Source organism: Centroberyx affinis, unplaced genomic scaffold (genome assembly GCF_046629955.1).
Source record: "Centroberyx affinis isolate AG114_WGS23_722 - 3 ecotype Tasmania unplaced genomic scaffold, CSIRO-AGI_Caff_v1 ptg000541l_1, whole genome shotgun sequence".
Lineage (NCBI taxonomy): Eukaryota > Metazoa > Chordata > Actinopteri > Beryciformes > Berycidae > Centroberyx > Centroberyx affinis.
Window position 1 is genome coordinate 243941 of NW_027279189.1, and position 21267 is coordinate 265207.

Genomic DNA, 21267 nt, shown 5'->3' on the forward strand with positions numbered 1-21267 from the left:
GCGGCTCTCCAGTAGAGTCCTATAGGGCCAATGGACACTCCAAAACTCAAAGCCAAAAGCACTCAAAGCAGATCATGTTGATTGCCTGCTCTGTAATGAGGAAAATGTCAAATCATGGCTTTCTCGTACAGTTTAGAAGCAACATATATAGTGAAAGTTGTCAGAATATGGATAAACTGAAAATAAAAAATGTGTTTTTGCAAAGTGAGTGTTGCTTTGGGTGCTTTTGAGTTTGAGGCCCTATTGTGGCCCTATTGGAGAGCAAGACGTAAGTAGCTTTATAGTGAAGCAACTGATGGGATTTCGGTCAGAATCGATCGCACTGATGGAAACAGATGGAGAAATAGGTTCCAGGTGGAAAACGGCTGGAGTTATCCTTTAACAAAGGCCGGAATTGATGTTCCCTTTCTTACCTACACTCACGGTAGTTGCACATGACATACATGGCACCTGCTCTGCCACATCAGCGGCCAATTCAAGATGCTGGTATGTTATATTTACAGCAAAGTCAATGGCGTCCTCTGTTGTGAAGCTCATTAAAGTCCTCCCTAAGTTTGTTGCTTGATAGAAAATATCAATTTGGATTCAAACAGCTTCCAATATGCCCCCTGCATATGAGGGGACAGTGATGAACTTTGCTCAGACTCACCGCTCTCTACGTCTATACACAGCTCATGAATGGAGGGATTATGGCATTCATGTCTGACTCCTTATGTCAACAAAACAAGCTTGTTTTATCCGTCAATGTCATGTTCACAGACATACCTGTAAGTGTTTCCCATGTAAAAAGAAAAAGACCAGACAGAATATACACACACTACATAATTGCAGCAAAGTGGCTGATGTATAGCATGCTGGTTGTTAGTCTTTGCCTTCACGCCCAGGTCAAATACCGAGCAGAGAGGTGTTATTTTTTTTTTTTGTCGTCCTGACATGGGAATGTGAATGGACAAACACTAAGAGACAAAGTGGACAAAAATAGAGTTCATAATGAGCTTGGCAATGTCATCATTCTTCTGTGTGGGTTTGTTTTTCTCATTCTATGGTTAAAGCTCTGGACAGGCCAAAAGAGTTCATGAGATAACATCTTTGGAAATTATGGCAACCCCGTTTCCCCCATTACGGGGGTGAAATAATAAAAATAAAATAAAATAAAATAATAATAAAAATAAGGATAAAATTAAAGGCTGATGAAGTTCATTCGGTGTTCACTGGACTGCACACATGGACTTGGGCATCATCTTCCTTTAAACATTGTGATTTTGTGCTTGTCTGCCAGCAGCAGCGTGACGTTGAATTCATAATCTCCATCATGGACTCCCGTGTGTCGGAAAGCTCCGGCCAAATGGTTCTCCTCCCAGTAGTGGTGCCAGTTTCCATACTGGTCTGCACCGAATCCAAACACACTGACCTGGAGTGTGCAGGGAACAAAAGCAAATGTGTCACCAGACCAAAACATCACTTGAACAGACTGTGGACATTCAAGTTTTCACAGCAGTTTTCACTCCAGATTCACATTTTTTTGGTAACACTTTACAATAAGGGTACATTAATTAAGGGTTAGTTAATGCTTAATAAGCATTAACTAACCCTTAATTAACAGTTAACTAATGTGTCTGGTAATCATTTACTAATGGTGTTCATGTTAACTAAGGTATTAATTTATACATTATTTAATAGTCATCTTTATAAACTATTAAATAATGTATAAATTAATACCTTAGTTAACATGAACACCATTAGTAAATTACACATTAGTTAACCCTTAACTTAGTGACCCTTATTGTAAAGTGTTACCATTTTATTTACTTGAAATAAAGTTTATGGTCTCATTTTATCTGGAAATGTAATAAAATGACTCATGCAACAAGTTCCCCTAACATGCAAAACCCTAACATGCAAAACAAGGTGTGTATCGATTTACCTCATCACATATGTGAATAGCAAACAATAAGCTGAGGAAGCCGGTAGAAGGATATCGCCCGTGACCCTCCAGCCAAGTCTCATAGACGTACTTAAAAAAGGTGGGGCTGTAAATCAACACCTGCAAAACAGTCACAGTCATAATAAATGATGTACCATTGTGATTTACTGTGTATCGGCCTACTGATACAGGTGGCTGATGCAGGCAGATATACTGCAGTTACAAAATACAGCCTGTATCTGGCTGTGTGAGGTGATTATTCATGTAGCGCAATTTCACTAAGCACAGTTCAGGAGGTAAAAGCATGAAAATCTAAGACTTGCCTTAGAAAAGATTACGTATGCCTTGTTCACATCATGTTCGATGAAAACTATGTATAGGATTTATTAAGCTGAAATTACATCATGTTCAATGAAAACTGTGCATTATTGAACAGATGTTGCATCATGTTTAATGAAAACTATGTATAGGCTGTATTAAACAGAAGTTATATCATGGTTATTGAATCCTATGCATAGTTTTCAATGACCATGATGTAACTTCTGTTTAATGAATCCTATGCATAGTTTTCAATGACCATGATGTAACTTCTGTTTAATGAATCCTATGCAGTTTTCAATGACCATGATGTAACTTCTGTTTAATGAATCCTATGCATAGTTTGCATTAAATATGATGTAACTTCTGTTTAATAAACAAATAAACAGTTACATCATGTACAATGAAAACAATGTATAGGATTAAGACCTTTGACTCACCTTATCTTTGTTTGCCTTTATCCTGGACATAACTGGTAAATATGTGCTGTAATGACAGAAAATAACAATATACTTAAAATCACTTTTAAAAAAGTAGTTTTTTTGTTCATTGCATTTAAAATAGCCTTAAAGGCAATTTTTCCAGCACATGATTGTGCTTATGCATATGTCTGCAATCACAGGAAAAGCATGCACGCATATGATTTTAATTTGTGGCATGCAATCTGACTGCTATGTCTGAAATCATATGTCAAGTGTCTGAATATTATGACGGTATAAGGGATAAAAAAAGAGCTGATGAAATATCACAGACACATTTACAAGTCATCACACGGCAACATATGCCCGCTGTCAAATCTTCCCATTCATTCATCACATGACAGCGAGCGGCGTGGCGCTGTTCATCATCCTCACACGGCCGTGAGACACGCAAAGGAAAAAACATGAAAATGGGAGAAGCCGTTTGAATAAACACGTGTTCGGCACCGGCGCGGTGGCCACGCTGCATTTGCATATGAAAAGTGTATTCAGGCCAGACCGAGAGCTAGATGTATAAGCAGTATACGTACATGCAAAAATTGCGTGTTTGCCACTTTCCACAAAGATGAGAGTTGGAAAAAGAAAAGAAAAAGTGCTACCTCCATTCAAATTCGACACCATGCTTATGCAGACTTTAAAGGCGACGAGGTGTTGGGTATGGGATACTAATGACTGAAAAATAATGATTACATGGCGATGCAGAATGGCAAGACACAATCCACTAAAATGCTTCCAATTACAAGGTAAGGCTTAGCAAGAGCCAGTACGGCCTTAGTAATGGTTGCCATCGCAATGCGGGTCATTAAAATTCCAAGATTACAGTAATTGGTCTAATGCCTCTTGCATATTCATCATTTTCTTCAGAAATGTAGGCTGTCATTTGATATATTGCCATGAGGACGGAGCTGGAGACGGGTGTTGTACAGCAAAAACGCTCCTAGGTCTCCTATATCTTGTCGTGAATGAATATGAACATGATCTATTGTACCGTCTGCTTTGCTACATCGTAAACCCAACTATTTAAAATGGTGTTTAAATGAAGGATCGCTCCCCGTCTTTAGATTCCTATCCGGTTTTTATTACACCCACTTTGCCTCAACACACAGGCGTCGGCGTGGCACTCTTGCATGGCGAAGGGCCTCTTAACGATCAGAATCTTAGAGAATTATTAATGTTTAAAGTCAGTGCTGCAAAAATCGCAGTGTGAATTTGGATCAATACAGTCACTCCGATGTCCCCGCATTCCTTTATCAGTTTAGTGTCTCATTCTTTAACCCTCATTTACCAAGGCCAGAAAATGTGCAGATCTAATGCTTGTTGGGGCAATACTGAAAATTACTGCCACTATAGTGATCTCTGTGATGTTTAATAATGCAGAATGATTGCTTCGGGCACTGCTGGAAGACAATTCCAGACTTAGATGAACAAGCTTATGTAGAGATCAAGCCCTTTCCCGTCCCATCATCTTTTTTTTTACCATTTAACACATTTCCCTGCATGCTTTATTGGTAATACCATTACTGATGCCACTGCAGATGCATTATTATTTTTTGGATCGCCAGCAGTCATCAGCTTGACAGTCTTATCCAGAATGAACGAGCTGAATGTGAAATTGACTGGAAGGTGATTATGGAGTGATAATGTTTGTTATGACAAGAGAAGTGTGCACCGGTGGTATCGGAAGAGTTTTAATGAATCTGGGAGGGGGAAAAACAAAATCTACACATGCATCCATCTTCATACGTTCACAGCTGAAGGTTTGAGCGCTGAATGAAAAACTGGAGCAAGCATCTCTCTGGTGGCTGCAACTCACAACTCCAAAAGTGCAGGAAAGTCTAAGAAAAAAAGCACACATTCACACCCACTGTTTTATGGTGCCTGTGGTCAGTGCACTAATGATCCACTGCAGGTCCAGAGTCTTGAAGGGGATCAACACCAGGCTGGTGGTGTTGTCCAGGTCGATGGCACTCTCTGGGTACATGACGTGATGAGTTGTTCTGGCGCCCACGTCTTCTTCAAACCCAGCGGTGGGAGCCTGGTTCATTCTGCAGGACAAGGTAAGAGAGATTTTTGTTTGAGGGTCATTTAAAAAAAAAAAAAAAATCATATATTGTTTTCAATTTTGGATAATTATTTTGACCTCTTAAACTCTTTCTGGGACAGCTCACCTGCCCAGTGGAGTTTCGTTTCACCCCAGATCAGAAACATCTGGCTTTTGTTCTACTGATCATCCCTTATCTACCAATGGTGTTTTTTGTTGGACTGGTTTTCACACATACCTATAATTAGTCAGACCACAGGGTGCTGAGCCATGCCAAACCAGGCCTGACAAGCACCACATTTTGAGAAAAAATAAAATAAAATTTGCCCCATTTCATAATGTGTTGGATACCCAAAACAACAATGCAAAACAATCCAGTGTCCATTTGGAGAGGTGGGCACAACAATTACAGCTTGGCATGCTAGGCGTCCCTATTATTATGTCCAACAATATTTTCTCAAGCTGGAACAGTAATTGGCTGGTAAGTTTGACAGCGGCAGCTGGCTTCGGTCAGCCGTAGGAAGTGAGACACACGAGCAACATCAACAAACTGACCCACGTTTGACTGGCATCACCTGTTGTGACGCTCCAATCAGAGCAATATCAGCCTCCTCATTATCGGCTTTGAGTTGACAGCTACATAAGAGCTTGGCATTTCTGCCTGAACCTGACAGGACTCAATGACCTCCCCCAAAGAACTATTTTTGACTATGCATAAGGCTATTTTACAGTTGCTGCAAACTTCCTGCTATTTCGTATTCCAGCTACAGGTATAAGACATAGCTGCTTAAGTTGAAAATGCCGCTAACTTGATTAACAGATTGGAAATCTGAACCTAAAAGTCCTCTTTCGACAAATAAAGCTAAAGGGAAATTAAAACTTAAAAGGATATACTGAGTTTTGGGGAAAATCTGACCTTGGTCAACTTATCCGCTAAATAATGAGAACATAGACACCTAAATCATCCATGTGTCCCTGGCAGATCGTTCGATCCGGTGCTCCATGCTAACACTTTAGCACACACTATGTTGAATGCAAGTAGGCCACTACCATTATCTTAAAAGTGAGAAAATGAGAACTTGTAGCAGTTCTAAAGCAGTAATCTTAAATCATCAAGCAGCCATGTCTGGCAGTTTTGTAGAGGAGATGAATAAAAATGTACACAAAATATGTTTCAAAAAATAAATAGTAATGTTTTAGGGGTGTCCTGGTAGCCTAGTGGTCTAGGGCGTGTACCGTAGTTGCGAAGTCCTGTGTTCAAATCTGGCCCATGACCATTGTCGCATATCATCCTGTTTTCTTTCCCAAAATTTCCTGTCTCAAATAAAGGCTGAAATGCCCCCCCCCCCAAAATAAGAATATTTTTAACTGCGTGGGACTACACAAGTATAGTAAGTGAAGGTGGTGGGTGATGGGAGAAAAGGGGGTGAAAGCACCCATACTATACCTATCTACAAAAACTCGTCATAGACTGCCTCAGAAATGCAGAGAAGGTGGAGAGAGAATGATCAGTTAGTCTGCCTCAACTTGTAAGGTGCACAGTTTCTTTTGTCGACTGGTTAGTGAAGTTACGTCAGCTCGTCAGCACTGATTCTGGATGCTGTGACTGTTACAATGCTGCACGTCTCTCTGAGGAGCACCAATCTGGCCGGACACATTGTAATGCGACCCTCACCTGGCTTGCCCAAACCCAGGTTCACGGCACTGACTCTCAGCTAGCATTGTCTCAGTAGTATAGTGCAGTTTTTGATGCGGCCTTTCATTCAGAGCGGACAATGAAATGTTCGGCTCCCCCCGTAATGGTAACTATCTAGGACTTTTAGAATTGCTAAGCACTTCGATCCGTTCCTTGCAGAGCCCATAAAAAAGTGTGACAATAAGAGCCTTGGAACACCATTCTAGTTATCTGCCAGCCTATGTGAAGAAGTCATCACTTTAATGGGACAGCGCGTTCAAGCACAGATTATACTGCAGGTGCAAAAGGCAAGGTACTTTTCTATTGTTGTCGATTCTACTCCTGATCTAATGTTGATCAGTGGATTCCATGCGCAGCTCATTCTCTTCATCTTGTAGGGGCAGGTAGTATTGACTGCTGTACGGAGGCAAATAACTATTTCAGATTGGTCCAATCGATATTCAACTTCGGCTCTAATTCCCCCCAGGGCTGGGAAATCAACACAGCTGGACTTCCAACAAACTAAAACATTAAGACTCTGAGAGGCCTTTACCTGAATTACACAAATATTCAAGACAATCTGAGTAAAATAGCCAAGGATGAAACACAAAATACGGCCACACCAGATGAAGTGCACTAAAATGGAAGCATCAGAATCAACATCTCTGTGAATCGTTTGGAATTTAGTCCTACAAAGATCTCACTCAGTCAGCAAAGCCCCTGCATAAAGTGGATTTGAACCTGGTGATAGCTGTGGAGTTGATTATCTCACTTAAAGATTTTGTTGCGGGTCTTTGTGATAAATTTGGGGAATTTCAAGCCAGAGCAAAAGAAATATCAGCAGCTACAGAATACAGGTCTATAACACCACTCCCGGGGAAGTGCAAAACCAGGTCACATGACTCCGACACCAGATTCTCACTAGAGGAGAGAGATTTCGAGTTGAAGTCTTTTTACTGATGATAAATAACCTGAACGGTGCATTAGAGTGATGAAATGAAGCCAACAAGAAGACGTGCCAATACTTTGGATTTCTTTCCCAACTTGGGCGAGTCTGAAAGGATGAAATATAGGCGATACCGCAATGATCTAGATGAGAATTTTCCAGATGAACTCATATAGTTTCTGCAATTCTCTGCAGAATTCTCTGTTATGTTACCACAGGATCGTTCCTTTCTGCTTAGGGAGAAGGAACACCATAAAGTTTTCCCAAAAGTGGATCGCTCAAGATCTATCTGAAACTGGGCCTGAGCAAAATAAACTTCGGACCTAAATTCGGTAAGCAGCGACTTAACCAACTGCCTCCGCCTCTGGAATGCGACTTGGTGCGTCATCAATGACTTCACTTCAAAGAAGAGGAGCAGGAAGTTTCAAGCATCATCTGTGAGTCAGACTTTTTATTTTAATGCTTTACTAGATTTCACATCAATGTTAAACTGTAGGTGTCATTGTTTGGTTCAGTCTCATGAGGCCTAATGTTGCGGCCCACTTGCCAGTGTGAATTATAGGCTGTTGTGATGTCTTACGCGTGGGAGTTTTAGCCAGTGTTGACGTTACTGTGCTGTCTGTTAAGAGCATTGCTGGTGTGCTTGTGTGTTTTGTCATGCGATTCCAGTACTGCTTGAATAGGCCAATTTTATTCTTTGTGAATGACTGAAGTATTCTATCATGTTTTTCTCTGCATTTTGAAAAGTGAGACACAGTACCCTGTTGCTTACTATAATGTTGATGAATGGTTATTGGTGGTGCCTTCATTGTCAAGTGCGTTAGTCTACCAGTAGGATATCCTTTGCCTTTACTGAGCGTCCATTCTGCAGCTGTTTTCTACATTATTTTTTCATTCATTTTGTTCATCCAATAGGGGCCTCAAAGCGCTTATATAGCCGTGGGCTGGAATATTCCATGACATGGCCCTGCGCTTGCACCTACAAGGCCCCGACAACTCACATAGCATGTAATAGCTAACTAACACATTAAAAGGTCAGTGGTATTTTCAGCACCATCTCATTTCGTAGTGTGTGACCGGTCCGCTAGTTAGCTGCTGTTACCCATACACACATTTTATATGCTGTGTGTGTGTGTGTCATAGCTCTAGTGAAAAAGGCACATATATATGGACATATCTCTTCAAAATGCATGTCCTGTTTGAGATGCCTAACAATCATAATGAAGAATGAACACTGTGCACATTATTATCAGGTAAGTGAAGCGGCACAGGCAGATTGAGGCAGCAGCAGCGGGGGAGATGCAGGCACCGAGTCTCAGGTGAGGTGTTAAAGCTTGTGGCTTTGTAATTAACAGGATGAATGTTGACCCTGGACTCAGTGATGAGATATTGTTTGGGAACAGCGGGGTAGTCTGCTTGTGTAGCTATAGAGGCTTTAAATCTCCTAGCAACCACGTCTGGCTCCATCATGGAGGTCCACTGGAGAATTGGCTGTGTGCAAATAATACTAACCGGACCTGAAAAAGCGACACAGCTGAAAAATATCCTTGTGGTGTGGGTAGAGGTTTAAGTAAAAGTATAGTAGAATAGAATAGTCTGACTAGGTAGATTTGTTTGCAAATTTCTTATATATCCCTAGTCTTGACTAAAGCACTATGAGTTGTAGCTTGACAGTCAGCACAGTTGACCTGAACAAACAGTTCGCTTTTGGCAACGTTAGCAAACTAACAAGCCAGCACAAAATGTAACAATGTAAGCAATGTTAAGAATGTGTGTTTTTAAGTTTGTGCCAATAGATAGCCCCTCTCCTTTATATTATTCCTGGTGGTGTCTGCACTCTAGTCGGCATAGTTGGAGATATGAGGGCTCGTTTGGCAAACGTCCCTGGATTTGCTCCAGAAAATCTGGTCGGTTTATTGTAAGCTGTTGTTTTACTACTTACATGTGTGAAATCTGGGTTGGTTTTCCTCTTATCTTCCCCAATTTTTTCAGTCCCCAGCCACCACTGATCTAGATAATCCATCACAGTAATCATGAAGCCTTCATTTGGTTTTGTCAAAGTTTTTTTTATTATTTCATTGTGTGAGTTGAGTGTTTTCATATCAGTGCAGGCGTTATGTTACGCTCTGCTTACTGTCAGTCACTAGGGAATAATCCCTCAAAGACATGTTGCCTTACAGACTTAATTGTCACGTCCATGTCTTTATTTAGGGCGTCTTTGTTAGCCAGGACATCAGTTCAAGCTAGTTTTGACAGCGTAACGTTTGTATTTCAAAAACAACAAAATTTTGTAAATATTACAAAAATCGAATTACATAACGGCAAAATGACTGGAGGAAATGGAAGCCAGATGCACACAGTAGTAAATGGGCCTAACATGCAACTAGTAGCCACTAGCCTACTAACGCTAGCTTTTACTCGATATGTTAGCTAGTGTGCTAATCAGATGTGTTTACAACAAGACAGTGATGGTTAGCTGGTTAGCGGCTAACAAGGTGACATTATCTAAACATAAAATCAATCACAGTGGCAAAATGATCAGTTTCCAGTCAAAAACAGCACAGAACTATGTTTATTGAATTCCGTTGAGACTGCCAAACTGTACTTTTAGACATGCAACCAGCACTGTTGCCCAAGAACGGAGGACCTCCAATATGGCCGCCAGAAGGAGAGTTATATCACCTGAAAGCCCTCTATTTGCTTCAGTTGAAGTTAGCAATGACAACATAGCATGTATTCATACAGCAGACAGTATGCCATTTGGTGGAAGCATACATATTTAGTGCAGATAGCCCAAGTAGGAAACCCCTAAACCTACACAGTACCATAATGACAGTTGCTGCCATCACACAGAATAGGTTCGTGGAGGTTAGATCACACATTGGCAGACATGAAAATGATGTCTTACTCATACTCCTACACTTATTTCAGAAATTACTATGATCTTTGAAAACATTTTAGGTGCACCATAATAGTAATAATGCAGCTGACTGGGAAAATAAGCTTTCAATGTCTATATAAGCTGTGTAGTTTCAAAGCACAGTGCAGCTACTTTTATCTGTCCATAATCAGAGGTTGATGGTGTAGGAAGAGGCACTTATGAGGATCATTCTGGGCATTAATGTGCCCTCAGCAGCACATCATTGTGGTAATAATATTCTCACCCAGAGAGGAAAAAGTTCCTGCTCTGAATCTTGTAAAAAGGTTTAAAGAACGTCATTATTAGTGCACGGCAAAACTCAGAATAGAGCTAGAAAGCTTATGCCGGGTGTGTGATGTTAGTTGTGTGAAAATCCCTGTTTGAAAATCAATTTCAAACAGGGATTTTGAGTCAAGAATGTGACGTGCCTACGTATTGCATCTGCCGGGTTTGAGATCCATCTTAATGAAGTTATTTGCCGGGGCTTACGCTATCGTGTCGAATATGAGCTTGGCTGATGTTCAATCCAACACAGTAAATATGAATGATGAGACGATCTCACATCCAAGACAGCCTAATTATTTTTAAATAAATATATTGGTGCGGCCATAGCACATACAGTAATACTTACAAAATGTGTTTAGACGTGATTAGATGTGTTTAAAAGAGACTGAGTGATTGTACTCCTTTTTAAATATGAATGCGAGAACAAAGTTTCACAGCAATCATATTCTGGACAGAGTTGCCCTCAAGCTTGGTGCTCAACTCTTATGAAATACACACCTCACCTCAGTGTTACACTATTTGTTCTAACATAACTAAGACAGCATGGCTCGCAATCAAGCACGACTCCAAATGTGATGCACTAACTAGCAAACAATACAAACACAACCTATTTCCATAGCGTTCTGCTGCAGAGGAATATTCTGCTAATAGCGAAGCAATAACTCTTGTCTTGGTGCCGTCCCTGTCACCCGATAATTGAATTGGTAGGGAACGCCATGCTGCTGTCACAGCGGGGACTGGCAAAGAAGATAAGTGCAGTAATGTGGCTTTATACAGAGGCAACATGTCACAGCAGGTTGACAAAGCCACGCTGTGATAAATTAAGAGCCATGCAAGAATACCGCATGAAATTTGCTTTGGGATGTTTTAGCCGCTCTCCCGTTACTTTTTCTGATAAGATCGTCATGCCGACCGCATCGCCGCGCGGCCCACCGGCCTTAACAAGATACTCATTTCACCAAGGAAACTGTTTAGGTTAGCGATCTTCTCCAATCCCCCCCCCCCACCCCCACCCACTGAATCATCCACACCTTTATTCCACAGGCTGAAACCATCTGTTTTCCACATCAAAATGCTTTCTGTTATTATGTGAAATTCATGCATACATTCCTTTTACAGTGAATTCCAAACTGTGCACACAATATAAATAACTTCTATAAACTAGATAACCTGCCTTCTGTTTCACAGGTTCTGCACCACATATGGACAGTTTTCAGTTGGATGGCCATGGAAATATTACCATATTATATTTAATAAGACTCTACAGGCATTTCTGATAAACCAAACCGTTTAAATATTTGATTACTCTGTAGCACCCACGCACGCACGCGCACACACACACACACACACACACCCTTTCCCTCTTGCTCGTTGGTTTTTGTTTTGTTTTGTTTTATTGTTTGTTCTTTTCTATTACGTTGCATTATTTAATTGAGTCTAATTTGTTTCTGTTCTATTATTCATCTAGTACACACACACAATTATAGTTCTTTTATTTCCCTCACCTGCACTGTATGCTGTTTCTAACGGCACTTCCCATTTTCACTACTCTCAGTTATCATGGTTTGACACAAGCACCAGTGCTGTGATCTCACTGTCTCTATGTCTTCAACTCTATTAAATTATGTGTCATTTTAGCTGCTGTTGCATTGACTGGAAGTTGCTCTGGATGAAAGCACTGAATGCCTAAAATGTAAATGTTTATCTGCAATCCAATACAAACTGGAAATCTGTATGGATTGCACTAACATGGCCAAAAAAACCCACACTTTTTTATGGCTCTTATCTACACTGGCATATCAATTAAAATGCCTTAGAAGAATAAAAACTCCCATTTAAACCCAAATTTAGTATTTATCATGAGTTATTAGTGCTTCAAATAGCCTATCCTTTATAAAAATTACATTATTTATGGGCCACGGTGCTTACTTTTACATCAAAAGAAGACGCAAAGGCTCTTTTTATTACTCAACTCTTATTTCACTGCTGCAATCTGCTGAGCAAACAAGAAGCTTTAGGCAATAGGCCCTATGCAGTTCAATATTCATAATAGTCTATAAAGGAGGATTTAGAGGATCTGGGCAGATTGCGTTGTGGGTATTATAAAAGCATTGGTTTTCAATCTCTGCCCCGCTCACAATAACTCCGCAGTGTTTCCCTGTGCGGTTTTTGAGCTGCTATATCCTATCGATGTCATTGGCTTGAAAAAGTTTCACAATAACTGTTATCTGCGGTTGTTGCTCAAGACAAAGTTACCACAACCATCTGCATCTCCCCACTGCTGCCTTAAACCCATCATTTCTGAGTTATACTTGTAGTCTACAAAGTTATAGCAGTCTACAACATTATTCCATCTCATTAAACAGGAATTCAGGAATTGATTTGGAGCTTTACATGATGTTCCAGCCCCGCAGCCTTCAGTCCAATCTGCAGATCAGTATTTGCAAACATGATTAACTCTCCCAAAGCCCGAAACAAGAGAAAAAAACAAGAGTCAAATCTGTGATGTGAGAAAGATATCCAGCAGATGCTGCACGGACAGCAAATCGAATCCAGTCGGAATAATTGTTTGCACTTTGACGTCCAAATGAGCTTTACTTCATCACAAAGCTTATAGTTATGCGCTAGAAAATATACCCGCATCCCCTAGAAAATCATCTTGTCGTGTTTTCCATCTTTCTCCCTTCCGATTCCTTCTCCGCAGAGCTGCAATTGGTGTGACAGATTAGAGGGTGCGACAAACTCCTCTCTCTTGTTTGCGGCTGCCTTAAGGCATTTAGGCGAAACATTTTGAATACTCCAACTCTATTATTTTCATCAGCTGTTTTGTTAAGATAATTTTTCTCAAAACACTTCTGGAGCACACAACAATGCTGTGGGAACGGAACGAAGTCGGCGAAAAACTCCAGCCACACCTCTGAGCTGGGTGCAGTCTGGGACGTGACAGAAATACAAAAAAAAGAGAGATAGACACACTGCTGCGCAACGAGGAAAACGAGCGTTTTCCCTGTTAGTTTGTCTACCACATTTCTACCACATTGATTCAGCTGAAAACAAATCACATATCAGCCAGTCAGTGTCGTCCACCTCCAATATGATGGATACGATGCAGTTTGATTCATCACCTAATTTGTTGCATAACTGATTACACTGGTTGTCTATTGGAAGTCTTTACCCTGAATTGATTGAAGAAAACTGAATAAAATGAAATCCAAATTCACATGAAATCCGTATAGAGCTCATTCTGTGTTCATTGCTGACAAGGCCTAAGCCAGTGGTTCTCAACGTGGGGTCCGGGGACCGCCAGGGGTCCTTGAGGGAGTTCCAGGGGGTCCCCAGAAAATTGATGAATTGTTAAACTTCAGCATTATTTCATTCACAAGAAGTTAGAGAATGTAGAAGAATGACTGTTTTGATCATAGTTTCACTGTTATCTCTCTACCTACAATACAGATAGTCATGGACAAAATCATATCTAACAGTAAAAATATTCTCAGATTTGGGTCCGAGAGACAAAATCTCATCAAAAAGGGGTCCGTGGCCCTAATGGGGACTAAACTAGGGGTCCTTGATATGAAAAAGGTTGAGAATCACTGGCCTAAGCTATTCAGATTTTAGGTGACACTCCTAATTCTTCATCAAAAAACAGTAAAACGCACACCCAAAGAGGTGCAAACTATTGGAAATTATAAACTATAGAAAAAGAAACACCTCCACCTTACATTTGCTGTGACATTTACTTTCCGCCAACTAAACTGTGTAAAATAAATATCACAGCAGATGTAAGGAGGAGTGTTTTTCTCTCTTTCTCCCTGATTCTAACCACAGAACCGACTCCTAAATCACCTGATGATGAGGTCGCTGGAGTCGATGAGGCCCCCGTAGCGCGCCCCCTTCAGGTTCCCGGAGTTGCCCACCACGGCGCAGGTCCGGCAGCGTCCGGGGCCCGCGTCGGCGTACAGCGCCTCGTCGGGGATGACCCGGAACAGCTCCTCCACCACGTCGCTGAAGTTGGCCGGGTGCCTCTCCGACTGCAGCCACTGGTGACACAGCAGATATACGCAGCCTCAGCGCAAAAAGCCGAGGCTCCGGGGCCCACTTTAAGTAAGAAGTGATTGAACAGGGGCAGTGGAGGCTGGCGTTGAGCCGGAGACGCCGAGCACATTTCTGGAATAACCTCGGGGACGGCTTAACTCCGCATGTGGGGGGGGGGGTTTCTCTTCTCGGCCTTGCCCCTCTGCTAACGCTTTGTACTCAGGCACAGGCAGCAAAGGAATGCAGGTCTATGTGCTGGCACATATTGTACTGTGTATGCAGAGAATAAAACGTACGGATACAGTATGTTCAAGGCCTTCAGGATCACACATACAATACAAGCACACACACACACACACATGCATGTGGAAAGAAACACATATGCACAACAGGCATCTGCTTGGCTGCACGTAAATATTAGGTCTGCATGCATACATGTACAGGAATCTGATGTGTTAGTTGTAACTGGAATTAGCCTTTTATCATTATTATTATCATTAGATAGATAGATGTATAAATATTTATTGTTCACTACATTACATGCGATGGAAAATTGGCTGTAGCACTCCAGCAACAAAAATCCAACACATCAGACTTTATATACATGAGAAAAAAATTCAAGATAAATAGATAAAGTAAAAAGTAGAAAATAGAAATGCAACTTATGAAGAGCATTATTATTTTTATTATTGTTATTATTGTTGTTGTTGTTGTTGTTGTTGTTGTTGTTGTTGTTGTTGTTGTTGTTGTTGTTGGCCTGGGTTTCAATGGAGAGTTTTAGTGTCTCATGGTCTAAATGCTGTTTCAGAGGCTTTTCCACCCTGCCAATAAAATTCTGGCCAAAACACTGAATACTTTTTTGGAATTTTTTGGCATGAAAATGCTCGATTTTAAAGGTTTTTTTTTAGTACGGGCACAAAGTTTTGCTTCAATCCAAAGAAATCAGTTTCGGCGCTGGCCTTCAAAAAACCCACATCGGTCGAGCCTGTCGCCCTCAATGACATGTCTGATGAGAAACTCTCTTTCTCAGAGGGTCTAGAGTGATTTACAGGAATTAAATGTAAACCGCGTGACGTGTCAGCGTTGACACGTCTGAACAAAGTCACCTCGTCTGCAGTAAGAACACGGGCACACCTGGAGGTCGCGGCCTCGCCTGGCAGCGCGGCGGCCCGGACCATCTGGCCCGGCTACTGCTGATATGTGACATTTGCCTCGTCAAGCTCCCCGTGAGGAGCATTTCCCAGAATGAGTAGTGACAGGAGGCAACCTTGCAGTAATTTTTCTATTCTTGCCTCTAATTGGACATGGTGTGAGTTGAATGTGATAACAACTAAGGCACTGGACTCCTTCCAGACTAAGCTTGGGTAATTGTGCGCCATAAATTCTGTGAATAGGCCTTTGCCATTCTCAGTGTAACTCTGATCATGGCGTATCCAGGAAGTATATTTTGCCTTGATTTAATTAAGTTAAGTCTAGTACATCATCAGTAATATAGCCGAGGCCTGAATTCTAATTTACAGCAAAGTGACCTTAAAGGACAAATCCACCTTAAAACACTTAAACACTGTTAAAAACAGCTATTGGCGATGTATCTTGCATTCCTGGGTTAATTTTTGTTGTTTGGTGTATTTTTCTTATTCCCGTGGATAACTGGCCAAATGTAGATGATGTGAAGTCATGTCCAGATATTTCCAGCAGCTACAGTGGGGTTTGATAGCAGAAAATGCTTCAACTATAAAGCATCAGCGGTAAACGTCAGGTTTTGTTGTCAGTCCCTCAGAATCAAAGAGTGAGAGCTTATTTCCAGACTCACAATTTTGCACCGACGTTCAACAGTCATACAGGGGGAAATCTATCATAGAAGAGACAGAGAGAGCAATTTCTCCACTGACAGCAGCAGAAAATAGACCAGAATGCAATGCAGCCACAAGACATGTTGGGGTTTGCGACTCTGTCTTCAAAGCTCTCTCCAACTACACATGAAAACCGCAGTAAAGTTTGCTTGACATTGGATATTTACTGGACATTCATTTTTCTTCAGTAACTTGTACAGCAAACAAGGACAGGCACACTGATGAATATATTTGTGAATACTAGGCGAGGAAGAACTTTTCACCCGCTGGTTTCAATATTTTACAAAATAGATCCACACGGAATATCCAATATACGAACTTTACTCCGGTCACGTACGAGTCAACCCACAGCCGAATGCAACAAGTTCACACCCCTTCTCTGGGGGTTGTCGAAAGGCATTCTGAGAAACATAGGAAATCACTAACTGAAATAGACGAGGCAGGATGAAGGAAAGTGGGATCACAAACGTCGATTACAACACAAGATAACTCCCAGAATGCATAGAACATCATAAATTGGTCATAACAGTGTAAGAGCATCCGAGGGTGGACTTTTCCTTTAATGAGCACCTATAAGAGGGCAATGGACATCTGATATATGAATTAAAGGTGAGATAAAACTAATAGGCTATCATGTTAATACAAAATGATTGCACCATGTTGGATATAATTAAAAGGCTAATTGAAGCCACAGATAGCAGAGGGCGAATTTAAGTAAATGAAGTGGTATGGCATCGCCTATTAGCACAAATTGCTGCGTCCCTCTTGTCATCTATGGTGAGAGAAAGCAACAATTTACATATCCAGCATCCCACTCGTTAAATGTGAACAAATTGTGCGTGGGAGCCGGCTTCACGACTCGATCCTGGTGAAGATCCCTCGGATTTGAGGCGATCAGCGTGGCCAAAACAAACACCTCTCTCGAGAGAGAGCACCGCGGCCGCCTGTGATCTGAATGCATTTCTCTTTTTTTTTTTTATCCTCTTACCTGCCACCATCTGAAGGTCTCATCAGTCAGGACGCTGTTCTCCCGGGTCATGAGCGGGTGAACGGACAGGTTGAAGCGCTCGGCGAACCACGGGTCGTCCTCCGACTCCGCCATGCACCGGCGGCAGGCGCACGGGCCTTTGGAGAAGAGGTTGTCCGAGAGGCGGAAGGCGTACTTGAAGAAGTAGAGCGACGGGTCCCGGAGAGTGTAGCTGAAGAGGAAGGTTGCGAAGGTAACGATGCAGAAGAGGAGGGCAACGGTCCTGATCTTCCTCCGCTTGGGTAGAGACATGGTCGGAAGCAGTTAGTTGGGAACTTCGGGGGCGCAGGAGACAAAAACAGGCGTCTGCGATGAATCAAGAGTCCGAAAGGTATGAGAAAAAGGCTTCCTTGTCGACTGCATGGTGCAAGTGGGTCAAATAAATCACTGACGTCCAATCATAACATCCCGTTGCTCTTATTTTGCAGATAATACAGCGTAGTAATGAATCATAAAGTAATAAAGTAATAAAGGCAGGCAGTTCCGCAGTGGAGGACGACCCAGCAGTGTTCTGTCAGCTTGACGGCTCCTGGTTAAGCAGATTCAGTCGCTTTTCCCATGTTGACTCTATGGGGTCAGTGACTGATATGTCGTCCATTCTTTGTATAATGATCCACCTAAAAGGCAAACCAGGGCAATTTGTGAGAACACACGCAGGGAAAATTGAGGATAATAACAGCCTGTGAAACTCTAATAGCGTTTAACTTTAAGTAAGAACTGGAAATTCTGCACTGTTAATTTCACAATGCTAATAGTCCCAGGGTGACACTCTCAATGTGCATGCGTGACTTTCTGTGCACGTTTTCTGCGCACGATTGTAGAAAATGTATTTGCTAAAATGTTACACTGCCCTGTTTTTGGGTGAAACTGCAAAATGGCTCTGAGATGTTTCACAGACTCTAGACAGAATGTCAAACATCAAAAATGACTTTGCAGCAAGCAGCGCTCAAACGATTGTGAAAGTTATTTCTGTGCTCCTGGAGCAGGAAGTGACCTTCTGATAATTTGCCAGCCTGTTTAATCACTCACCCATCCCACTGTTAGGGATGAGTAATGTAAATAGATGCGTGCTGAGGCAACTTCATTACACTTGAACTGAATTGGAAACAATCTTTAGTTTGCTGGGGAAAAAATTAAAATGCAAATGCAGAGATATGATACAAAAAACACTACTTAAATTTTAAGTACCGTTGCCAATGTAATCAGTGGCATCCAGCCACTGGCAGCTTGTGTTCAGCAGTTATTTTGCCCTTTGCCTGATTGTCTTATCCAGTCTGCAAGTTTAAATGGATCCAATTCAAAAGTCAAAATAGGGGTTTTTAAAGTGCTACAATGTTCCACCCACTATAGAGCCTATATAGTCTCATCTACACTCTACAGAAAGATACTGGTGACAGAAATGTGTGTGTTAAATATGTATAGTGTAGGATCACACTTGTGTATGATTTCAGAGGGAGGCTTTTCTTAACGACAAAGCAGGTGGACCTCCTGGGGTTTCGTTTCCAACTTGAAAAGGCCGCCTCTGCCTTTAAACAGGGCCTGGATTTCATTTTGGAGGTGCAGCTGTGCTTAGAATCCCACAAATACTTCTCTATTTAGCTAATACCAGATCCACATTCCAGATAAAGCGATATCATCGCAACGCAGAACGAGAAACATATTCGAAAAACGAACCCCCCCGCCCCTCCCTCCGAAATACCGAAACACCCGACCTGCCCTTTTGCTCTTAACAATTTCTAGAGCGAGCCCTCTGTGTTGGGGAAGATTTGTGGGGGGGGGGGGTGAGAGACTCTATTACGAAGAGAGAAAAGGCTGCAGGTCTTTCCTGATTAGAAATTGATCAGGTCATTCAAATTCCACCCTGGAGGGAAGCGAAAGAGGATTGGGTTTAAGTCTGACGGAGAGAGAGAGAGAGAGAGAATATTCAGCGACACTCGAGCTCGTCTGTTGATTTCGTTCTCGCAATCAGAGCGGGAAAAAAAAAAAAAAAAAAAAACGCCGCCGTTTATCAGCGGGCCGAACGGCTTAGAAGTCGTCGTCTGTTGCTTGACAGCGGATTTGCATACGACGCGAGGTCGGGTTATTGTTTAAGGCGGCAAGTTTGACAAGGATACCCAGGGACACGCATAATGGACACTTCAATGAATGCTTGTGCGAGAGCGAGTGCTGTTGACTCCACTCCAGCTCTGAAGCCCTTGGCACCGAGCGGGCCAGGTAGACGAAGAGTACGTATCCGCGGGAAACAGATGGCGACTCCCCGCGTCTGACAACACGGCGGACCGTTAACCCCGCCGCCCGACCTTGTCCCACTGAAGGTTGGCAACCCCCCCCCCCCCCCCCCCACCGCGCGCTGATCAAAGTTCGCCGAGCCGAGACAGCGAAGCGTCTGTTCGGGCTTCAGAGGAAGAGGAGGAGGAGAGGGGTGGGGAGGGAAGCGAGAAAGAGAGGGGACAGCAAGCACTAGGATATATATATATATAAAGAAAAAAAAAAGTGTGTGAGCTGTGATTTTCGCCATAATCTTCGGTTTTGAGAAGTCATCAACTTTGCGGGGATGTAGTTACAGTAAAGTGTTTTTACTTGGTGCTCTGTGGAAATTGTTTTTCTGTCTGGCTTACCTCTGTTTTTCTCGCGAGCAATTTCGGAGATCAGAATTCGGCGGCTCTGAAAACACTCCTTTGTGTTACATACTGGGGGGAAAAGGTGTCTTTGCTGAGCCGAGAGTTATGCTTGCTGAGCTGAAGCCAGGTTTCCACATTCAACGCAACTTAACCCTCTACGAAGTAATCTCCACATTTAGAGGGGAATTAAAAGTGAAGAATTCAGTTCATGTTTTGTGACAGCTGCAATCCATATTTGTGAACATGAACAATATTACGCCGAAGCCAGAAACCAGGAAACTAAGAGCTGAACCTGAGCCATTATCAACATCCAATATCTGAAACTGCGCCACAGAGAGAGAATAGGAAAAGATGTTAAAGGCAAGAATCCAGTGGGGATTTTCTGTGAAATTTCTGTTTCATTAGTAATAATATCACTACAGAATAAAAGATGAAACGGCTCTGGATTTTACATTTGATGGCATCAGGGTCTTTGTGCTCGAGCTTCTAGCTTTCGTGGAGAATTTTTCATTTTCACAAATATTGACTTTCAGTCAGTCAGTTTAGTGGTACTCCACTTTAATAGAAAGGAGTGCATGATTGTGTTTCCCCACACAAGCACATCAACAGTGTTCCAGGAGCATTCAGGGCTTTACAGGCAGGATTATCTAGATAGATTAAAGTGTGTGTCGAGGCTTTCCAGCTCAAATGCTAGTGTAAACTGGCCTGATTGGAAGGATTTCTGTAATTGTTTAGTGAGGGAGCCAATCAGGACCAAGTCCAGTTGTGATGTGTTTACTGGAGTTAGTCTGAAACTGCCTATGAAAAAGGATGGATATTTGAAAATGCAATAAAGTTATATGTATCCACTCAGATAAAATCAAATTTGAATGTCTTCATGAAACATCTTTGACCATATATGTCTATACATAGAGGGAAAATGTAATGTTAGAAATATTGGATCAGTGCATGGGTGATAATGAGTTTAATACTGTGACCAATATTGGCCTAGCCTACAAAACCAGTTAAGCCTATTTGCTGAACATCTAGACTATATTCTGAGCTGAAAATATTGTATTTTGGTCTTCATGGACTCACTCACACACACTTACTCATTCACTGGGCACGGACACAACAGCACTGCTTGACTGCATACACACCCAC

At 41.9% G+C, this 21267-nt stretch overlaps 1 protein-coding gene across 1 annotated transcript; it reads right to left on the bottom strand.

The window, feature by feature from the left end:
• Positions 1 to 1237: 1237 nt before the first annotated feature.
• On the bottom strand, positions 1238 to 17755 carry LOC139642881 (CMP-N-acetylneuraminate-beta-galactosamide-alpha-2,3-sialyltransferase 1-like). The gene is made up of 6 exons (XM_071517923.1): positions 17465 to 17755; positions 14435 to 14628; positions 4587 to 4766; positions 2683 to 2728; positions 1925 to 2044; positions 1238 to 1411 (listed from the first exon to the last, which is right to left on the bottom strand). Exons 1-6 carry the CDS (start codon positions 17753 to 17755, stop codon positions 1238 to 1240), a joined length of 1005 nt encoding a protein of 334 aa, XP_071374024.1.
• Between the last annotated feature and the right edge of the window lie 3512 nt (positions 17756 to 21267).